Source organism: Dasypus novemcinctus, chromosome 1, assembly GCF_030445035.2.
Source record: "Dasypus novemcinctus isolate mDasNov1 chromosome 1, mDasNov1.1.hap2, whole genome shotgun sequence".
In the NCBI taxonomy this organism is placed as follows: Eukaryota; Metazoa; Chordata; class Mammalia; order Cingulata; family Dasypodidae; genus Dasypus; species Dasypus novemcinctus.
The window spans coordinates 43,752,249-43,776,113 of NC_080673.1; the positions used below are offsets into that span (position 1 = coordinate 43,752,249).

The window sequence follows — 23,865 nt, forward strand, 5'->3', positions numbered from 1 at the left end:
TCCCACACTTTCCCACATGACCAACATCTTTCATTAATGTGGTACATTTACTACAGTTTCTGAGCACATATTGAAGCATTGCTACTAACCATGGACTATAGTTTACATTATAGTTTACCCTCTCCCCCACACAATTTTATAGGTTATGACAATTCACATTTAAGCTGAGACCTGAGGGATGAGAAGGTACTCACCGTTAGAAGAGTAGGGAGAAGAGTATCTGAGGCTGAGAGAACAGTGGGTGCAAATGTCCTGAAGCTACTAAGAGCTTGGCTTTGTGTGGTCAGCAAGGGGCAGAATTAGAAATCAGAGAAGCAGGTTAGTACAGATCATGAAGGACCCTGGTAGGCCATGCCAAGAAGAAAATAAAAATGCATTTTATTCTAAATACATTTGGAAGCCACCAGGGGAAAGTATAGGATCTGACACACATATAAGAACATGGCACCTTCTGCTGTGTGGAAAATGGATTGGAAAAGGGTAAGAGTGGAAATCAAGAGAGCAGTTAGGAGGCTACTTCAGAAGTCCAGGAATGAAATGGACTTGTGACTGGGATTGTGAGGAAGGGGAGAAGCAGGTGTATGTTGACTTGATGGACTGGATGTGCTAGTAAGGAGATGGGAGGAGTCAATTTATGACTTGAGCAACTTTGGACATATAGGTAAAGTTCTAATGTGGTGAAATGGAGAGGGGTGAAATTGTGATTGAAGCAGGGAGAGTTAGAGTGGAGGAAACAGGTATGGGGGAGAGTTTGGGGTAGTATATGAAGATCTTCTTCCTTGCACCTTTATATCAACAGCCAAAACTGGTTGTCCAGAGCTATCATGTGGCTTCTTTCCATGTGTCCTGATGAATAACATAGGGTAGTTCTTTTCCACCAAGATACTTAAACATACAGGGTATCATTATAAAGTCTTAACCAACCTTCTGTTTTAGGAAGGACAAGCTAAGGAGACAAAGTAGGGAACTACTGTTTCTACCTCCACTTGCCTTTTATCCATGCAGAAATGGAACAAGAAATCCTCAGCATTTCTTTAACCCAATTTAGGTGAGTCATCAAGTAGGGGAGAAGGGTGCAAGGATTTTTTTACAAATGTTAGGGCAACTCTGTCCAGTATGCTGTTGCCATACTTACTCTTCTACAAATGTTTTTGTGATCCTTCTTCCTGCCAGGTCCTTTTCAATGTACAGGAGCTATGGCAGGGAAGAAAACCAAGTCTTTGCCTTTATAGAAGCTACCTTCCAGAACAATGATTATGCCAGTGTCCTGTAAACTCTTTGGGGAGTGAATGTGGCTCAGCCCATTGGGCACTGGCATCCCATCTGGGAGGTCCTGGGTTCAGTTCCCAGTGCCTCCTGGAGAAGCAAAGCAAACAAAGAGCAGACAGATGAGAGAACCATCTAGGGGACAGGGGATGGTAATTAAAAACACTTTGAATGATTACTTACAATCTCAGTGGCTTAAAATCTAACCATCTGCTAAAATCAAACAGACCCACTACTGTCTCTCTCCCAAACTATGTGCTTTTAAAAAAACTAACCCCTATGTGTTTGCTTGTGCTATTTTTCTCACCTGCCTGCCTTCTCTCTTTCTTTTAAATTAGGCAATCTGACCCATTCAGGGCTATTATTCAGCACATTGGGGTGTGCTGGGCAGCATTGGATTCTGATTGGTTTGTGACTCTGCTGAACCATTTCTTAAAAATTTCCTTTTTCCCCAGTTCACCCTTCTAGGTGTAGCTCAGTCCCTCCCGAATACTTTTGTAGGCTGCTTTCTCAGCCTTCAGTGGTCTCACCTTCACTTGAACTAATGGCACTCACTGGTTTATGTATACCTTTTTTTTTTTTCCATAAAAAGTCCACAGACTTTCTTATTACATCTGGCATATTATTGCTTTACAACTTTACATCTTTATTTAAAAATTTGATTGATTTGTAGTTGATGTATATTTATGCCCTTTTTTCCAAATTAGATGACAGTCCCCCCCTCATGCACTAAATATTCATTTATTAATAAATTAATACATTAGAAGAGACTCAGCATTTCCTAAGTATCTCCCAGGGATGTACAGTGGGGAATGACCCAATTGCTGATATTATGCGTCAGTGTGCCCATCACTAAGCAATTCCATCCTGCAGGGCCTTCTTTCACTCCCACCTCCTGTCTCAGAGTTGTCCTTCATCACCTCTGGTTTGTGGGGGCATTACCGTGCCAGCACCCCTTAGAATGCTTGACTAGTTTGCTGCATTAAAAGGACAGTGGGATGTCTTGCTTGCCAGCAAATTTAATGCAGGCTGACACTGCTGGCACACTGAATTAAGGTGTAGGCGCCAACAGCCCTGGAGAAGGATCCTTTTCTATGGAGATTAAAACAGGAAAATGACAGAGCACAAAACACCTTTATTTCCTTCTTACATTTAAGTAGAAAGAAGACAGTAATTAAGCCAGACCACAAGATGCATTCTGATTGTTAATTGCTAAGGGAGGTGCAGTGTTTTAATTTATCTCAATTTGTTTACAGAACTAGGCAGATAAGGTCCATGTTCTGTGCTCTTGCCTGTGATATAATGCTGACAATTTGAGAATGAATCATTTTTGGATGTTCCAGATTTGTTATTTTAAAGTGGTAATTGCAATATTTCCTCCCCATGGGAAAAATATGATTAGAAGCTGATAAAAGTATATTAGCGTCTATCTAAGAGCATATAGCTTCAGACATATGGCATCCATAGGTCCAAGCTGGCTTACAGATTTACTCAAATCATCCCCAAATTGTTCCCTAACAAGTTTTGGATACTTTACTGGTAAGCTGGTGGTCGGGTCAGCCAACCAAACAATGACACTTGGAGTTTTAGAACATGAGGCCTAGCAGGCTTCATAAAGCATTTAATATTCCTATTTCTAATTATAAAGTTGTGTGAGCACACAGTTGTATGCATCAGTGTTAACTGACTCATTGGCTGTAGGGGTAATATATGAAATGTTTTGGATAATGCTTTGGAAACAATGATAATGTCAAATATAGGAGGAAGGGTTCAGCTCAGTCAAGCCATTCGTCAGCCCTCTAATGAAGCATGCAATGCGTGAGTTGGGCACCATGAATGCTGAGGAACTCTCTACCCACTGGACAGTCAAATCTTCTGGGAAACTTTTAGAAATAAAATGCAGATGTCTGGGCCCTAGTCTAGACCATGACTCTCCCTCTGTGTGTGTGTGTGTATATATATATATATATATATTATAGCTTTTTAAAAAATGTTTTTTTATTGAGGTATATAATTCATATATGAACATACATAAACAATAAGTATATAGTAAAAGTTGTGAACTTGTAAAATAAACATGCATAACATCATACAGGGGTTGCATACATCTCCCCTCCTCCAGCACCTTGCATTGTTGTAAAACATTTGTTACAAACTATGCAATAGCATCATCAAAATATTACTACTAACTATAGTCCATATCTTATATTTAGTGTATTTTTCTCCCAGCCCATCCTACTTTTTTAAAATATATTTTTATTACAGAGGTTGTGAACTTAAAAAACAATCCTGCACATATGTAGAATTCCCATACAATACTCCTTTACCAACATACCACACCATGGTGGAATATTTGTTGCAGAATATGAAATAATATCATAGACTGATACACTTTTTAAAAACTCCCCTGATTCTAATATTCATTCCCAGTTTACGCCCACTGGTATAACCCTCGATGCAGGTTTAGTTCTCTGGCACCACTTCATAGGTAAATCACTATTTTAAATTACATCATAATCACTGTTTATGTCATATGACCCAGTAGTATAAAAGTATAAAGTGTAGTTTGTTTTTCAAGGCATTTGGGGTCTAAATGGGAATATAGGACTTCCAAATATAACAATACTCTCTATTTTTTAACCTCCTTAAACATACAGAATATAAGCTTCAAGTGAGAGGCACAGACAGCAGAACTGCTGTGTTATGAGAGGAGCAGATCACTGGAGGCCAGGGTGGTCATGAAGGGGGTTAAACTTGAACCTAGGCTCTAAGGATGAGAAGGCTATAGGTAGAGTAGATAGAGAGCCGTGAGGGCATTCTGGGAAGATGAGCTTAAACTTAAGCACAGGCAGGAGTGTGGAAGGTGTGTGGCAGGCAGCAGATCCCCGAAGGTGGGGAGACATCAGATGGGCCTGATGGGGACCTGGGCCCAAGGCCTGGATTCGTGCTCCCTACATGCCACTAGATAGCTTCTGATGCTGACAAGTAATTTCACTTCTTTGAACTCCAGTTTCCACATCTGCTCAATGTGGGACAATAGTTCCTTTCAGGTTGTTTGGAACAAGTTAGGTAACGTGTAAGGAAATACTTGATAAACGATAAGGTCCTACCTAATGCTAACTAGTGTTGTTATCTTTTGGAGGGGAAGGCATTGAAGGTTTTAGAGCAGAGGAATAATGTTATAATTATTCATTATATTGTTGTCCATTCTATTTCTTCATCAGTGAGTGAAGGAATTAGCTAAAAATATCATCATCACTGAATTACTGAATGTTATTGTATTTTAGGGATCCAGAGTCCAGCTTTTGGGGAAAAAAAAAGATCACCCCATTTGCCCATCATGGATACTGAGGAGCCTATGACCAAAAAAGAAAACTGTGAGTATTCAGCTTACCTGTCAACTTGACATACATTGCCTGACTCTCTCCTGTTCGATGTATCTTTTCTATTACCTAAGATCTCTTAGAAGACTAAACTTATTGATGTACCTGATAAGAATCATCCCATTCCTTCTATTGAAATATGACCAGATTTTGAAAGAGCTATAGCAACTTTTAAAATTAACCACTGTCCAATACAGTATCCATGATCCACATGTGGCTACTGGGTGCTTGAAATAAAAACTGAATATGTGATTTAAGTTAATTTTAATTTGAAATTAAAAACTGATAACTTGGTTATTGGAAAACTTTTAAGAATATTTGGAGTAACTTGGTGACGTGAATCTATATTTTCAAGGGAACATTTTATGAAATCTAACTAGCAGATCAAGTATAACTGATGAAAATTTAATATCTGAATGGGGATGTGTATAAGGGCAAAATACATATTGGATTTTGAAGATTCAGAACAACAACGAAGAATGTAAACTATCTCACTAACTGTTTAAAAATATTGATTAATTTTGAAATATCAGGATATATTTTTAATGGAATATTCTATAAAATTAATCATATGTTATTAAAATTAATTTTACCTTTTTCACTTTTTTAATGTTGCTAGTAGAAAATTTTAAATTACATATTGGCTCATGTTACATTTCTGTTGGACAGAGCTGATCTGGACTTTGCAACACTGCAAGTAACCCTAAACTCAGGCTTAGTAAGTACAACTGAAAACCACATCATGCTGCATGGAGGGCTGGGATTCTTGATTTCTGGCTCTGCTACCTCCCCTTGGCTCTCTTGACTCCAGGCATATAAGCCAGGGCAGCTGGCACCTGTCCAAGGCTATCAATAGCAGCGCTCAGTGGATCCCTTTAACTCTCTTCCTGTTTGAATAATGCAATGCAGTTTAAAGACAGAAAGGGCACGAAGGGAGGAAGATCCATGAAGTGGAGGAGGAATGTTCTCTAGTTTAATTTTGCCTTCAGGTCATGTTCATAATTAAATTATATTTGAAATCCTGATGCTTGTGAGCTTGGAATTCCCCTACATCTCCCTAGTAACCTAACCCCAGTCTGAGAAATTTTAATATAGAGAGATCTTTTTTGATACACTTTGCAAAGTCTCTCTGAGGTATGTAGGGAACCTATTAATTACTTATTGTTCCAAAGAGAATAGGATACTTTGCTAAGGAAGACCAACGAACAAAGAAAGTGAGAAGTGAGGAAAAGTATGTCAATGTGAGACAACTCAATGAAATGTCTTTAATTTGGAACTGAAGAGATGGGTCCTAATGCAGAATGTGTGTTGGGAGAAAAGATAGTGGAGTATGTGCTTTAGAAGAAGATAACCATAAGACACTTGAAATTTGGATTTTACTTGTGTCTCTAACTCTTTTTGAAAAGAAATTAGAAATTATATGTGCTTTCTTCACTTACATGTAATGGATTTGAATGTAAATTACTAGAGGTTTTTTTCAAAGAGTTTCTATTTCCTTTCCAGAGATTTGCCTTTACAACTCTTTATCCTAGAACTAATGACCTTAGTTCTAGCTTCTTCCCTCCTCAACCTCTCCTTTCTCCTTGGGTTTCCTAATTCTTCCCTCCTTCTGGGTCTGTATTTTAGAAAGAGATCTTTTAACACATGCAGCGGCACTCAAAACATGTTTGGTATTTACTTGCTTGGTGTTTGCTATTTTAGCCAAGGAATTCTTTTCTTCAAAGTACACCTTAGAAAGAGCTGAAAGCAGGAGAATTGCATCCAGCATCCATGGACACATACGACATAGATATACGACATTGATATAGATGTGGAGTGGACACAACCATTCCAAGGTCCACAGGATGGATTAGAGTGGACTTACTGATATTCTATTCATGAACTATTGTGATTAGTAATCAAAGAAAATGTGGCATTGGTATGGAGAAAGTGGCCATGGTGGCTGCTGGGGGTAGGGAGTGGGAGGAAGAGATATGATGTGGGGGCATTTTCGAGACTTGGAGTTGTCCTGGGTGGTGCTGCAGGGACAGTTACCAGACATTGTATGTCCTCCCATGGCCTACTGGGTGGACTGTGGGAGAGTGTGGGCTATGGTATGGACCATTGACCATGAGGTGCAGCAGTGCGCAGAGATGTATTTACCAAGTGCAATGAATGTCTCATGATGATGGGGGGAGGAGTGGGGTGAGGGGGGTGGGGGGGTATATGGGGACCTCATATTTTTTGAATGTAACATTAAAAAAAAAGACAAAAAAAAGAGAAAAATATATGTAGAAGAGATAAGGTCTGAGTTGCTCTGATTGAAAGAAGGAAGAGCCCCAAGGCACGTGAAATTAATGAAGCACAATTTTAAAACCACTTTCCTAGGCTGGATTTGATTACGGTGTTATTTCTCTTGAGATATTTCACTTTTAAACCTTATCTCTAATAATGCATTGGAAAGCTTTATTTCTTTGAAAGGAAATTCATACATTAGTGAGCTGGCAGTAAGGGGTGTTGGTGGTTTATGTTTGCTTCTATTGCTGCAGATGGCATGGTATTTATTTACAAAAGTTTCTGGCACCACTCTTAAAGCATCTGGAAGGCAGGGATAGTAGTATCCTCTGTACACCAGCACATTTAGCACCAAAACGACATCTGGCACTTAGTAGGTGCCTAATGAATGTATGCTGAACTGAATTGAACCTGAGGTGGGGGCTTTCTTAACACCTATGAAATCCAACAACAGGGCCAGAAGAGCTTTTTCTCTAACTACACATACTTAAGGAAGACTTTAGCCATGTCTATTTTCAGGATATATTCCAAAGGGCATTTTTGTGAATTCTCTTTGAAGAATGCAGCCTATTAGGGGAAAGGATGGAAAATCAAACCCTCCAAGTAAGGCCAAGTATTTTTGTTATGCCTATGAAAAACACCTGTTTGTAAACCTCTGGGTCTTTTTGGATGCAGGAAAGACTCCCTCCACCATTGCAGTCAAGAGACTGTCACGGCTCATTCCCTGTCATCCTTTCCATAATTAGATCCTCTTCTGCCGAGGGGCTTCAGAGGTTTACTAGAGCAACTCTGTAGAACCTCGAAAGAAGAAAGACAAATTCATAGCTTTCTTGACCACCAATTGCAATAACATTAAACTGATGATGCATGATAGATTTTTTAAAAAGGTAAAATAGATAAAAATATATTTTAAGCTAGTGAAAACCTTTGGGATTACAGGTACTCATATTCCCGCCCCTTGCCCCTCCCCCCCATCCCCCACCCCGCTGCCATGGAAATGTCACTATTTATAGACATTATGTTTTAGATAAGTTTAATATGACTATTTCAACCTCTTCATTAACTTCATCATTAAAAAAATTGTTATGGCTTATAATGATTTATTATTGTGAGTTTGGGATTTAGTTATAACTTAAAAAAAATCCAAAGTATGAAGAGATTTTATTATCTGTGCACATATTAATTAATTAACTTTAGATAAAAAGAACAATTATAAGACCTAATTCATTCAAACTAATTTAGAAAGTTAACTTTACCTTTGTGCTATTGAAGAAATGAGGATTGACTAATGAAACTAATTGTATAAACATGGTGGGGGAAAAGTTTAGCAAAATTATAGTAATACAATAATAACAGTAATAATAATTGCTCACATTTATTGAAAGCTTATTATGTGCCAGACTGTGCTAAGTACTTTGTAACAATATCTAAGTTAATCTTCACAATAACTCTGTGTGAGGAATGTTATTATTATCCTCATTTTGCAAATGAGAAAACTAAAGGTAAGGGGATGAAGTAAGATTCATAAGCAAGTTTTGGAATTCAATTCTAAAATATTATGAATTGGGAATGAGAACTCTTTGAAGTCATTCTATATGCTATGGATATGTATTTGCAAATAAAGTCCTAATTATACGCTTTTTAAAAAGAAGGAATAGCCATTAGCAATTCCCTCTTAATTGCTAAAGTTATATTGTACACTTGAAAGTATTAAAAGCTGCATGCTTATTAGTTATCCCCTTGTTAGCAAAGAAACAGAAGCCTCAGAGATAATTAACTGTATGGATCCTTAATATGCAACTTGTTTAATGTGTTGTAATCTTTAGACTCATCCATTGAACTTGTTCATATCCTTGGAAATTCCAAAAATAAAGAGCAGACTCTCCTTTGCCTTTTGTGAGGCGTTGTGATCTGAGTTACCTTTTGCTACCTTGAGAATTTAACTCTTTTGTTGACAAGCGACTTTTTAGTTATGGAGAAAATCAGAACAGCTGCCTGAGCACCATTCACGATGAACGCCTAGGTCTGCCAGCTTGAAGGCAGCCTGGATGTTTCGGGGTCCAGATGAAATTGGCTGTATGTTGCCTACAGCTGCTGTTTTCTGTTCCTTTATGAAGACACTAGGCCCTGTCTGTTCAGGAACCTCATGGCCTGACTGGGCATGCTGTGGCAGGGCCTTGATGAGTTGGAGCTTCTTTGCTGGCCCCAAAGAAGCTATTGGGTTGCCCGAGTGTACAGTAGATCAATAGCAGTTGGGAGCAGGGAAAACCAGACACACTTATTGATCAACAAAAAGCCCAGATGGGAAGAAGATGGCACATGAGAATTTAACTCCTCTGCCAATGGCTAATTTTCAGTTAAGGGGGGAAATCAGAACAGCTGCATCAGCCATTAAAAGACAACAAAGGCACAGGACACCAGCTTGAGGTGAAAGTGTCTCTAGTGAAATGCGAGTGTTTCACCAAAGAGGGCCATGCCAGTCTCAGAGAGGTCTCCAGTCTTAATAGGATGTAAAGGCAGATATGTGGGAAAAGCTGCCAGGGCCTCACAGGACAGCTGGGTGACTTTAGAAGTTATCTGTGCCCTCTCTGTCTAGGAACTTTGCCTTTCAGTGAAGACTGCCTTATCTCTTCCGTCTCATCTGGTATAAAGAAGCCAGGGTTTTTACAGAGCTACAGTTTTAACAAAAGCCGTTGACTTATCTATTTCAAATATTAATAAATTGTATTACTTATCATGTGTATGACAGAAGCAAAATAGTGACAAGATAGGTTTGATTAGTCAGAAGAAGATAATTAAAAGAGGAACGGATTATCACGAGAAGCGGAAAATGAGGAACGAGCTATAAAGCTACACTTGCTGTACCTTTAGGAAGTAAGTGCTCTAGTTAAGAGGCGCCACAGAAGTAGGTTTAGATTTTAGTTGAAAAGTCAAGACTTCACGCACATGTTCAAGGATAAGTTTGACTTGATGCTCTGGAATGTGTACACTTCTTGAACATATGCGTGAAGTCTTGGCATTTATTTTATTTAAAAGAAGAAAATCCATCAGTCAATATTATTAGAAATGAAGATATCCTGAATGTGGGCGATATAGTGTCAAAATGCAGGACGAGGAGATTTGAGTTTGGTAAGCGTGGAAGGAAGGAAGAAGCTAGAGAGCAAGGGGAAGTGTTGCTATTTCTAGAATAACTGCAGAGGACAATTCCAGTGGTGTTGATTTTGATGGGGAACTTTAGTCGACACTTCCTCTCCCAACCTAGCACTTCTGTGGTTGGCTAGAATCCAGTTGTTCCTCTCCTTTATTGCAAGGCTCTTCTCAGGCTGTGCTGATCTTCATTGCCTCAAGGTAGCAGCTGCCTGTGGACCATGAGTCTACAAGGTGAAAATTGGGGGCAATTTTTCGCAGGAATGAAGAGAAATGCCCATTATTTTATTGTAAAATATTCATACTTTAGGTTTGAAAGAATTTTAAGTGCATACCCTATTTAAATTACTTGTTTGATCACATATTTATCCATCCTTTTATTCATCCATTAATCAACATACATATCATTAGTTAGAATTCAATATTTATTTAGTTTTTTTCCTTTTGATATAAAATACACATATAGTGAGATGCACAAATCGTAGGTATATATTCATTGAGTTTTGATAATTGCATATGCCTGTGTAACCCAAATCCCTGTCAAGATAAAGTATATTACCATCACTCCATAAATTTCCTTCATGTCTCTTCTCAGTCAATCCATGCCAGTCCCCATTAGAAGAATACTGTTCTGCTTTTTTTTCTACCATGGATTAGTTTTTTCTGTACTAGAATGTCATGTAAGTGGAATCATACAGTGTGCACGTTTTTGCGTGTAAATCTTTTACTTGGCATAATATTTTTAATATTAATATTGTGTATCTGGGATTTGATTCTTATTTTTTGCTGAGTATATTTCATTGTATAAGTATTCAAAGGTTTGTTTATCCATTCTCTTGTTGATGCACATCTGTGTTGTTTCCAATTTGGAGCGGTTATGAATAAAGTTGTTATGAAAATTCTTGTGCAAGTCTTTACATAACACATATTTTCATTCTCTTTGGTAAATACCTAAGAGGACCTTGCTGGATCATAGAAGAGGCGTATATTTACTTTTAGAAAGAGTTGCCATATATTTTCCAAATGGATTCTTCTAGTTTATATTTCCAACAATAACCTGTGAGGGTTCTAGTAGCTCCACATCTTTCTAACTTTTAGTGTTATCGGCCTTTTTAATTTTAGCCATTCTGGTGGATGTGTGGTGGTATCTCATTATGGCTTTGGTTTGCATGAAGACAGAGTTTTTAACGGCTCAAAATCTGAGCCAGTGAAAAGAAGAAAAATAAAGCACTGATCCTAAGAGTACTAAAGGAAATAGAGTTATAGAAATGGAAACCTACTGGTCAGACTTAAAAGCTGATTTGGATAGGATAATATTTTAAATCTTTACTGAGCCCAGGTTAACTGGAAGAAGCTGAGAAATGCCCAATGTCAGAATCAGCAAAAAAATAAAGGAAATATATAAAGAGGAAATCTTAGGTGAAAATAAATGAGAATGATAAGGTATTTATATACATGCTATAGAATTCTATACATAGCTCTAGTTAAAAAATAGGAATTTTAGGGAAAATATAAATGAGGTAATTATAATAATGCTATTCATTTTTAGGAGTTTCATTTTTTTATTTCAGTGTTATTCCTACTTAGTAAACCTATCAAGAGAATTTAGTTTGCAGTTATAATTTTCTTGGAAAATTGAAGGTAAACGTTCTTGAAGAAATGTGTAGCTGTATGTCTTATTTACCAGGTATACATTAAAGAACACAGGTAGGCTTGTTAGTAACTTTTGTGCCCAAAATATTATGTGATTTTTTTTCTGTATGGTAACATTCAATGAACTTTCAGAACTGGAGGGGATTTCAATTTTGTGTGTTTTATTTGATAATTTTTTTTTTTTTTTTACCAATTTAGGATAACCTATCTTAGCACTCAGGCTATGATAATCTGACTTTTCTTGTTAAAAAGTAAAATTTTACTTTCAGGAGCATTACACTATTTTTTTTTATCCACTTAAATATTTATAAAGTCTTGTAAGAGTCATAACTGCCCAACAATTTTAACTTCATACTTTTCAACATTTTTGATTGAGGAAACTACATTAACCATTACATTAAAAAAACAAAATTTTCTCTCTGTTTCTCTTTTAGGTTCTACATTAGAGATCATCAGGCAAAACTTCTTCCAAGAAGCAAAAACTCTCATTGCCCAACATTATGAGAAAATAAATGAGGTTAATGCTTTGCATTTATCTAACATTATGGTTTTTAGGATCTAATAACTTGTTGTACACTGCAATGATTATTCCAAAAGATTTCATGAACCCTAATATGTGACAGGTTCTGAACAGAATAGAATAGAAGATGTAATCCTCAATAACTATAAAAATTGATTTGAGAATTCATTTAAAAATAAGAATTTTCAGTTATAAAAATTATTTACACATTTATAAACTTTATGTATACTTCAATTTATATATTCTAATCTCAAGTAAATATCCCATTACTAGAAAATACACTATTAGATGTATGTCTTCTCTGTCCCTAGCCTGACATTGCTTTCCCGTATCTCCTCCCATGTCACTTTGCATTAGAACTGTTTACTGGTCTGATAACTCCTTGAGGGCAGAGGCTGTCTTTTTCAAATGTTGCATCTCCAGCAAGGAGCACTGTGCCTGGCTCAATAAATATTTGCTGAATGGTATTGATTTGGAAAGTGAGTGGAAAAGGCGAAAGGCAAAGAGAAAGGCAAAGAGAAGAGAGTCAACACAGCGTGAAATTTTGGAGAAGGGTCTCTACGGAAATGATGGAGGAAATGTTTGGGGAGGAGCAACTATTGTTACAAATGGATCTTTGGGAAACAGGGGATAGAAGGTATCTCAGGATGGTTTACTGTGTGCCACACTATTCTATTCCCCTATTGGATATATGTATATGTATATGTGTGTGTGTGTGTGTGTGTGTGTATGTGTGTGTATTTTTTACAGACTTTTAAACAGGGATTTAAAATATTTTTTCAATGCATATTATGGGGGATAGGGAGTTGTAATTTTTACTTACAGTATTTTTTTAATTGAATGGTCCTCTAAGCTGAAACTTGCCCTAAGGTTAGCATTTTAAAAGTCTATCCCCTACCCAATTTAAAAATAATTTTAAATTATTTTGATTTCACTAACAGGCATACAGCATGAAAACTTCACAGTCTTCAGAGTTAGACAGATATGCCTTGGCCTGTTTTAGAAGTTTAATAATAACAGCATAATATTCCATTTTTGGTTACATGTGCAAACCAAAGCCTAAAACTAGCATACCAAACCCTCCTTGTTTGGCATCTTGAATTGACATCAATTTGAATTTGACTAAGGGTTTTGTTTGTTTGTTTTTTTGGCTATAGCTCTCTCTAAGTGCGGTAGAATGAGATGAACAAGTACAGTTATTTGGGTAATACTCTATCAAAGACATGTAGCTGTATTATTTTTCTGTTGTTCAAGGTGGTCAAAATTAAGAAGCAATAGATGATTGAAGAGATCTGAAATACAAATCCTGTTATTAATGTGTTTTACTTAACAGCCTATTCCACGTAAGCTCAGTTGTTTCTACTTCACAGAAAGGTTTGGGGTATTAATATTTTATAGACATTTGAAAATTCATAGATGGTTGAAAACTGAATTCTAATATGTTAGTAAGAAAATTCCTATTTTCAAATGGTCTTTAAAGGTATATTTAAAAACATCAATTTGAAGAGTAAATTGTGCTTTTAAAGCTTACATATTTTTTTGAAGTGGAATGTAACCTTCATGCGTGTAAGGGATCTTTTGGGAATTACACAGGGTAACATCTGATTTATTTGATTACTGTCGTGTTGTTTATAGCCAATGTCTTATACAGTAAAGCATCTTGTAAAGTTTATTTACTAGATATACAATTTTATTAAAATTTATTTTTGTTTTATTCACAGTATAAATTTCAAGGTACTTCTGTTAATGTTTTTAGAAATAAACACCAAAAAAGGAAATCTGGTAAATATATACCTTTGGAGATTAAAAAAAAGGAAGCACTTGATGTGGTCCAAAAATGCCAGTCACCACACAAAAATACTTATTTTCCAAAGGATCTTTTCAAAAGTAAAACTTTTGAGGAGCCATCACAAAAAGCTGCTTTCAAGGAGCCGCGTTTGTTTAATGTAAAAGAAAAATGCAAGGAATCTAGAGATCTGATTGCAAAAGGTAAGTTTTTGGTAAAGAAATTCAGCAAACCAACAGGCAAAATTGTTTACTTCTGCTGTGCTTGTAATGAAATTTCCTTAAGACAACACCCTGAAATTTTGAAAGTTTAGTAATGGAAGGTAGAGAGACATGATTAATAGAGCTGCTAACACCTGGTGGCCACCAGAAATTGAGAAGAAAGCATCCATGGGAAAAAGGAATTTGGGGGAACAAAATTGGTTAGCTGCATCTCCCAAAAGAATGATATTTCTTTATAGTATGAGTCCTCATAGACTGCTTATTTCATTGCCACCACAGTAGCCAGTATTTTATAGCCCTGAATCCTACTGTTGAACAGGGAAGGGCAAACTATTTTTGAGTTTCCACAAAACCCTCAAAACATTTTTGAGAGCTATAGGGTTTTCACTTAAGATAAATTGTAGTTAAGGTTTGGTCTCTATCAGGAACTTGGTATGATGAAAACTGGAGGTTTATTTAAGCAAAGTGACTAATGGTTGGAATAAATGGCCTCTTAAAATGCATTTCTAGTTATAGCCTTCTTGGTTTTTTCTACACCCCCATCTTAGTTTTTCCCTCTTATGTTGTTTCTGAAGATCTTTACTCATTTGTTCATTCATTTGAATATTTTATCCAACAATGAGTGCCTGCTCTGTCAGGTGCTTTGTTAGAGGCTGGTAAACAAAGAAGGAAAGGTGGAGATAAACACCCAGGTAATTTCTTATCATATAAAGTGAAAATTGCTCTTCCAGAGGTCAGTGCAAAGCATTATGGCATTGAGGAGCAACTGACTGTTTTAGTTTCCTTTTTGCTAAAACAAATACCATGCAGTGGGTTAGCCAAACAATGGGAATTTATCGGCTCATGGTTTTGAGGCTAGGAGAAGTTCTAAATCAAGGTAACATCATGGTGATGATTTTTGGGTTCTGTTGGCATTCAATTTCTGGCTGCTCCCTTTGGCTTTCTATCTCTCTGTGACCTTCCCTATCAGGCCTTTAGTAATAGGTTTAAGACTCATCCTGATTCAGCTGGGCCACACTTGGTGCTTCATCAAAAGATCCTACTTAACAAGGGATTCACACCCACAAGAATGGATTACATTTAAGAATATGTTTTTCTGGGGTACAGAGCTCTAAACCATCACACTAACCAAATGCCAGAATGAATATTTCTCAGAAGAGATCTCGTTATAAATGAATATCAGGGAGATATTTGTTAGAAATAGGATGAAAACAAAGGAACAATTTTGAGCAGTGGGAGCAAAGTGTGTTAAATCTCTTAAGGACAAAAAGTATGATATATTTTCATTAAGACAAGGAAAGAAGTGGTAGGAAATGAAGTAGGGAGGATGGGTGGGACTAGATTTTGAAAGGAATACTGTAGCAGACCTAGAGTTTGAGCCTATTTATAATAGAAAGCCAATGGTGCTTTTAAAGAAGTGCAAGGCATAGCCAGATCTTTTTGTTAGAAAAATAGATCTGGCAACAGAGACTGTGAGGGCAGAGTGATAAGTGGGGAGGTTGTCCAGGACAGAGATGACCCAGGTAAGAGATGGCATGGGCCTGAATTAGGGCAGTAGTGAAGCATGAGGTATGAAGGAGGAAGGTTAAACACCAGTCCTCAAAGTGTAGTTTTCAGAAAACTAGCCCTGCATGATTTACCCTGATGAATGGGTTCTTTAGTCAGATAAGTTAGAAAGAAAATGCATAAAATATTCTCTTCTTGGAGATTTGTATTATGCAGTAGGGTATTAAAAGTTCTGAGAAATACAGTAGAAATCTGTTTACCATTTAATAGTTAATATTTGACCAAAGAACCTCCATTTTCTCACATTATGCCAATAATGTCTTAAGACTAATTCTCCTTCCTACCTCCCCAAGATGGCTCCCTCATCTGTTTGCTCATTGTTTTTGCTCATTGCCTGCTCATTGTTTGTGTGTTTATTTCTTTAGCGGCACCAGGAACCAAACCTGGGACCTCCCATGTGGGAGGCAGGCACTTAACTGCTTGACAACACCTGCTCCCCTAGTTCTTCTTTTAACATATTTTGGTAAATCCAGATTCAGGGAATTTTTTAATAGGCTTTGGAAAAATAACTGATTATATAGAATTATGAAAATGAAGTTGTTAAGAAAAATATTAAGATTTCTAGACTGGGAAACTGGGCAGACATCATTTTGTTTAGAAAGGAATTCAGGGGGAGAAGCAAATTTGGGCAGGTAGGGAAAGGAATAGGGAAAGATAACTCAGTTTTAGATCTGCTGAGTAGACATGCATAGCAGTTATCTAGACATAGATAACCATTATGGAGTTGGAAATGGAGATTTAGCTGTAAGAGATAAGTAGGTTAAGATTGGAGGAGATGTTTGGAAGTCATTGCCATACCAGAATTGTGGTGGTTCATGCATATATTCAACCAAAATTTATTTATTACATGAGGTATATTGAGACAAGAGATGCTACTTGCTCTCCAAAGTTCAAATTTGGTAAGTATCTGTACTGGGGAAAAAGAGGATAAATAAACAGATAATTATAATATAGTGTAATTGGTATTGCAACAGAAGCAAGCTCTACTGCTATGAAATCAATAGAAAGGATACTTAATCCAGACTTGAGGAATCAGGGATAGATTTCAGGAGATAAAAGTTTTCAGTAAATCTTGAAGGATAAATAAGAGCTCATTTAAGAAAGAAGGAAAATCCTACCTAGTTAGATGGCCTAGCATCTCCTGGTAATGGACATCTGAGAAAATGATCATGGTTGATTTGGGGAATTGAATGGTTTTATATGGTTAAGACCTAGGGATTGAAGAATGATAAGTGATAAAAGACAAGGTTTTGAAAAACACTGACTTAACCTAAAAGTTATAGAAACCACCCAAATGTTTTAAAGAAGAGCTGTAAGAAGTCACATTTCCATGCTGTAACATTTACTCTGGCAGTAGAGATGGAGGTATGATAAATTTTTAAGGCATAAAGGCCAGGCTGGAGACAGTAATTCCTATGAGAAGGGCAGTGAAACTGGGGGCAGTGTTTGAGCAGAGAGACTTTAAAGATATTAGGAGGTAGAATCATCTAGCCTTCATCAATACTCTAGTAGAATGTATGGCATAGCGTAGGGCAGTGGCATTGGTTTTTGTGGTTTGCACTAAGTGGCAGCATGAAAACAGATATAGCCAGTAAAGTATTAGAGATGCATCTTATGCAGTGGAGAAACTTCCACCAGCAAAAAGTTAGAATTTAGTCCATGTACTCCCTGAGCTTTGTAGCTCCAGGTGAAGAAGTTATGGCAATGCATTAAAATCTGTTGATTGTTTTTGACTGCCTCTAGGAATTTATTATAAGAAAGAGATGAACTAAGTATTGGCTGGTTTCAAGCAGAAATGAAAGGGAATAAAGAGAGACCTGCTCTTTGGACCTTTGGTTTTGAGCAAATGTCCATTATAGCTTGGTCTCTCAGCAAAAATCAGATAAAGGATCTGGCTTTCCCATCCAGCTCATTATCTTAGGTAACCTCAAGGCAGCCACCATTAAATTAGAGACTAAGGGAATAGATAAGTAAGCAAAGAAATAGAGTGGATTTTAGAATATGTATAAAAAAGAATTTTGAATGTTGTTATTGGCATATAATTAGAAACAAATAGATTTTTAAAAATTTAAAGAGAATTTCATTACCAAAGAAAGCAGGAACCTTGATTGATTGTTTTTTCTTAAAAAAGAGTCTTTGAGTGTTCAGTGTGACATAACCTGGCTTCATCAGGAAGTGGGCTATAAAAGCTATATAACTGCCAAGGAGGATACTAGCAAGATGTGGCCAAGGAGCAGGAAAAAAAATTCCCAGAGAGTGCACTCACTAAGAGTTGCCAAGAGCGGTGAACAAGGGGGTGCTTTCCAGAGCAGAATCATTGTCTAAACAAGGAACTCCCCCTCCTTTATGTTATGAGACCTTCTTAGTGACTCAGCAGCAGGTTTCTTGAGCTCCTTTGGATTAGTGACTGTACTGTGTCTTCTTTTCTTCCCTCTCACTAATGGGTTTCTACTGAGGTCATCCTATGGTGTGTTTTGTGGGCTTTTGTGGGGAGGTGGAGATTACCTTTATATTTGGTTCATATGTTACTGGACCACAAGGTGTCAGATCTGGACTTGATGGAGAAGACTTGACTCTACCTCCACTCTGAGCTGTATGCAGTGCCTGGGGGAACTTCGGGTTGTTTCTTTAAAGGAGAAACAGAATTTGTTCTGTCAGGGAATAAGAATGAGTGGATATGCATTGTCAAAAAGGGCAGACTGTTGCCGAGACTGGCTAGACACTCACCAGTTGTATCTCCTTTTCTTTCTGGGCACTTGACTAAAATGTATTTCTCATGTCTGTTCCAGTTAGGTGGGGCAATGTGGCTCAATAAATTATTGGTGGAAGTGATGCTCAGTAGTTCTAGGATGGCCCATAAAAATCTCCTTGCTCTTCTGCATGATCTCTCTCTTCTGCTGTCTCTCCGTGGATATGGAGGATCCAGGGGAGGGCTCTGAAATTCAGAAGATGGTGGGGCCACTAGAGGGAAGGAGCCTGCTTGTGGCAGCCCACTCTCTCACTCCCACACCTTTTTTGGACTGTGAACTAGAAGTAAGCTGAGCCACTGAGACTTGGGATTTGATGCTTACACAGTACATATCCTAACCAATAAAATTAACTTGATAGACATGTAATCAATAATGCTGGGAGCTAGATGAACATAGGAGAAAATAACTCAAATATATATATATAATATATTGTTATAAATCATGTTATAAACCATGGGAAGGACTCCAAAACAATTAAAAGTGCTTAATTACAAGCTCTGCAATTTATAAGTGGACCTTGAGAAAGTCTCGTAATATCTTTGAGCCCCGGTTCTGTCTTTTGTAAAATCAAGAAAATAACACCTATCTTCCTAGCTCACAGAGTTGCAAATTTCAGATCTCACAGGATTTCTATATAAAAGGCCTGGAAAGCTGAGAACGTCAGGAGATGATATATTTTTTTGTTTTGTTTTGTGTTTTTAAAATTGTGTTCCCAGAGTTTGAGAAGTAAAATTTTAGAACAGTAAAATATTTGTAAAAGGATACATTCTAATGATATTTTATTGTTAGAAAAATCATTGCTAGAAATAACAGAAGCAGCATACAGTGACAATCCTTCTGCCTCAGAGGGGCGCTGTTTGACCTCGGGCAGTGATCTCCTGGCAAATAGGGGCTCCCAGTGCCGTGGCACTCCTGCTTATGGAATGGATTATGGTTAGAACTGATGATAGCACTTCCAGGCCTGGCCCATAAAAAGGCCTTGTGCTCTCTTCCCAGTGTGGCTCCCCTCATTTTCAAGTATGAAGACTATTTTTCAATGTTCTAAAAACAATTGCAATTTCACTCATGAGGACTTAGTAATAGTGCTTTTAGTACGTGATGAGAGAGAAAAAAAAAACCTTTGTTCATTCCTTCAGTAAGTGTACTAAACTTAGTGCAGAGGATAGAAAAGTGAGGAAAAATGGGATATGACTTGTGCCCAAATGGAATCTGTCATCTACCTGGAGAAACAAGTATCAATTAAATAATCATGTAACTACAGATTGAGGAAAGGAAAAGAACGAGCTTCCTTGAGAGTAGATAAAAAAGAAGTTGGAACTGGACTGGAGATCAGGAGAGGTCTCCTAGAGGAAGTGATTCTTGAATTGAGGGATGACAGATGATGAGTAGAAATTATTTAGAATAGGGAATTCCAGTTGATGAGAAAACCATCTGCAATGGCCCAATGTGGGATAAGCATAGAACTGCTTTCAAAGAAGTGAGAAAAGGGCTGATAGGCTGCAGTTCTGAATGAGCTGGAGAGGGATGAGTCTAGGCTATCTGAAAGAAATGGCCTGGGAGGCAGGGGCATGCTAATATAGTTTAACTATTCGCTCAGGTGCTGGGAGGGAAGAAGCCCTGTTTGTAGTGTTGGCTAATTTCCATGGTATAAAATCTGTAAGGTGGTCAATTTCATCATCATTCACTGTAGGGTGGGGAAGAGATGCTGACTTTCCTGAACAGGTATGAGCTAGCTTCAGCACACCACTGCAAGTAGGTCATCCTGTCAAACATGGTTGAGTTACCACTTGAAATCCTCTCAGTCTCACCTCTTATTCCACCTACTAGTGTGTGACTGATTCCTGCTCCAGGCTTCCCTGAATCCTTCTTGTATTGTGATGCCTCCAGGCCAGGTCTCAGCCTGGATACATGAGCAACCCAGAAAGGAAATGAAAGCTGATTGGTAAATGTTTCATTTTTTCTTTCCCTGAGCACAAGGATCTCAGAAACAAACTACAGCTTCTCAGAAGTTCCAAAGTGTTGTAGACATTGAGAGAGGTTCAATTATTGCATGTGGAGAGGCCAGTAATAATTTTGGGAAGGAAAAAAAGAATTTATTTATGACTGGCTGGGTTTGGGAGCGTCTCATCCAAAACCCAAGTCCCAAATAAGACTTTTGAGTCTTAGTTAAATGGTCCTTTGTTTCAGCGCTCAGTAAGTTTGAATTAACACAGATCCCCCACATTCTAGGTAAGCTTTTAGCATTCTCTGTAAGCTTTTAATACATTTGGTTTGCATCCTTCCTGAATATTTAAAGTTTATAGAGTTTACATTGCTTAAGTGTTTTTCTGGGACTGGAGTTGTTGGCATGGTTACCAAGGGCAGGGCTGCAACTCTCACCATCCGACACACACAGCTCAGGTTATCTATGAAGAGACGAACAGCTCCCACCCATAGCCTATGTCATTCCCCCTCTTTATGCCAGCTTAACTTGCTAAGCTTTGGCATAATTATCATTGGAGTCTTGAGGTGGGTGGCTGTTTGTTGTTTTGATTGATTACCCCACTTATCAATTTCCCAATGAGGGCCTAAAGACAAAGTTCCTGGGTAATATCCAGGGCTTATCCTATTTTCAGAAGAAGTTCTGTCCTGGACAGCAGAATTCTGGGGGTGGGGCCCCCATAGCAGCCATCCTGGGGGTTACTGGTGCTTTTATTTTACCCTTAGAGAGTTTACACCTTTAATCTTAAAGGGCTGCTGAAGGGAGATGACCTCTTTTCTGTAATGACTTCCTGCTGGCCATGAGTTGTAGTCCTTAACAAGGTGTAAAAACTTTGGTATTTATTTTGACTGGAGGAAGATGGTCTGGCATTCTGTATGAAGTTGGATGAAATTTTCATATGGCTAATGAGATGTCCATTCTGAAAGAAAGAAGTTTAATTAGAATTTTGGAATATCTGTTTGTTAAAAGAGGATACTGGATTACAGAGATAGGTGCCTACAAAGATGGCACTTTTTAAAAAGTTGGTGGGAAATAGTATATATATAAAATATATATATATATATAAAGTTATTTTATGTTCGCAGAGATATTGTAATAGATAGCAGTATTAGGTACTTAGCTTTGTTTTGAAGGTGCATTTCAAGTTGTTTAATGATTGACACTCATGTTCTTCATCAAGTATTTCTGGTGAACTGACACTTTCTTTGGCAGTTGGTTTTATTCAGGATTAGTACACCAAGTTGGAAATTCTTTTAGCTGTGGGAGTGATCAGAACTACAGGATAAAGTTTTTTACATTTTTGTTTTAATTGAATAATTTCTATAATATTGACTGTTTAATCGGTAACCCACTGCTAGTAAGCAAGCCTCGTTTTGCTACACAGTAGAGTACAGTAGAGTAGTAGGGTGGCTGAGCGTGCTATTAATTAACTGTTTACCTGTAAGCCACTGGTGGCCCCATTGTTTTTAGCTAAGATGGCTATTTTATTTTATAGACATGTTTATTAACTATTTAGAAAATGAAGTTTACCAGGAATTTAACATGTCTAATGTACTTTTGTACATGATTTAGAATAGAAAAGATAATATAATTTTTAGGCATATATTTAGAATAGGATAAAGGTATAGCTCTTAATATTAATTAATGCATTACTTAATGCATAAGGATTCTGAGTTGCAATTAATAGTTTTAAGTTTCAGGTTTGTAATACTTTACATATTATCTCTCCATGGGAACAAGCCATAATGCAAATTGTGTTTAAGTTCTACTTATAGTATTCTGGTATTTATTGCTCCACAGAAGCTGCAGTATCATTGATCCTAGAGAGAAATTAGGGAGTAGATTTTACCAGCCTGGTACATAGCACTCTCTGGCACTATGAAACAGTGCCAGTTTGAAGATATTCATTGTACATTTGGCTGTTCTTAGCCACTATTGGCTGCTGCAGGAGCTTTAAACTGCTAAGTAGTTTCCATCCACTTCAGGAGCATGACCAGAAAGGTAGTAGATATTTTATTGTTTTAAAAATTAGTGACTAAATTAGCCAATAATTCATATGGAGAGGCAACCTGCAATGTATTCAAGTCTGGTTTCAATGTACAAGAGAGTTTGACAATTTGAAGTTTATCCCTTGATTTTTATACATCTTTAAACATTTTCAATGCAATATGTTACATATCAAATGACTTTGCTTATTTTTATATTTTTTACTATGATTTTACTTTAGTAGTAGAGGAAAAACTATTTTTCATTGTTAAAATGAAAATGGAAGATTCCTAATGGAATTAAGGTAAATTTTTATTACAGTTACTTAAATATGCATCTTGTGGTGACCTTTAGACAGGTTTCATTGCTATGAAGTTATTTTTTGCTATTAATATTAATCCAGGTTTTTAGTTAACGTTTTAGAAGTAGAACCATTTAAATGCTTCAGTTTGGAAGGTGCTTTTATAAACTTTTTACAATTGATTACAATTACAGACTGGCAAATTTACTTTAGATTACAGTTAGCAACCAATGGAATTTACCATATGCATTTAAGAGAGGGCAGCTCTATATTTAACTTTATCTCATTAAACATGAGCTTAGAGTTTTTATTATTTTAAAGATTTAACATATATAATGTTAACTTATTAACCTGGTATTTTATAAACTAAAGAGATAATACTTAAGCTAAACAAGTTGAAATTGTTATTGATTAAACAAAGATTCTTTTTTTACAGAGGTTTAAAACCTTTGTTTTTGATCATTTTAAAACTGTGAATAATTTTAAAAGCGTATTAATTTTAAGGCTCTGGAATATAAAGCAGTTATTTAACCTGTTTTAATTATAACTTTATAAGGATTTTATAGCTTTTTCAACAGTTTTTATATTTAGATTTTTACATGACCTTTTATACCGTGTAGTTTAATTTGGGTTTTAGGAATATATATTACTTATGTAATTGCATATTTAAGTTTAATAATTTGAGCAAATATGAATAGTTTGATACAGAAACACCATTTAGTTATTTAAAACCCTTTTCTTTGCTGGTTAATTCAAAGTATACTTCCCTTACAGGCTTTCCTGATTATATTGCTGTTTGGAGGGAATCTGGCAAGCATATGGGCTTCTGTTTAGACTAGAAAGAAACCGGGTAGCTTTTACTCATTTTTTTTTCCTTTTTGAGACAGTCTGAACAATGGGGGGGTTGCTTAGGAAGGCTTGGTACACTGGGAAATGTATTGCCTACTCTTGGAAAACCTGGTAACAGTTAATTTTGATTCCTGGTGGAAATGGCCAATTAGAATTAATTTATATTATTTTAAAAGTCAAGG

General features: G+C 36.9%; 1 protein-coding gene across 1 annotated transcript in view; it reads left to right on the forward strand.

The window, feature by feature from the left end:
* Positions 1-4,559: 4,559 nt before the first annotated feature.
* Positions 4,560-23,865, forward strand: part of IQCM (IQ motif containing M) — a 470,255-nt gene continuing 450,949 nt past the window's right edge. Inside the window, exons 1-3 of the mRNA XM_004479990.3 lie at positions 4,560-4,643; positions 12,158-12,240; positions 13,965-14,232. Coding sequence (XP_004480047.2) covers positions 4,607-4,643; positions 12,158-12,240; positions 13,965-14,232 — 388 coding nt within the window. The 5' untranslated portion in view covers positions 4,560-4,606. The remainder of the gene's footprint in view (positions 4,644-12,157; positions 12,241-13,964; positions 14,233-23,865) is intronic.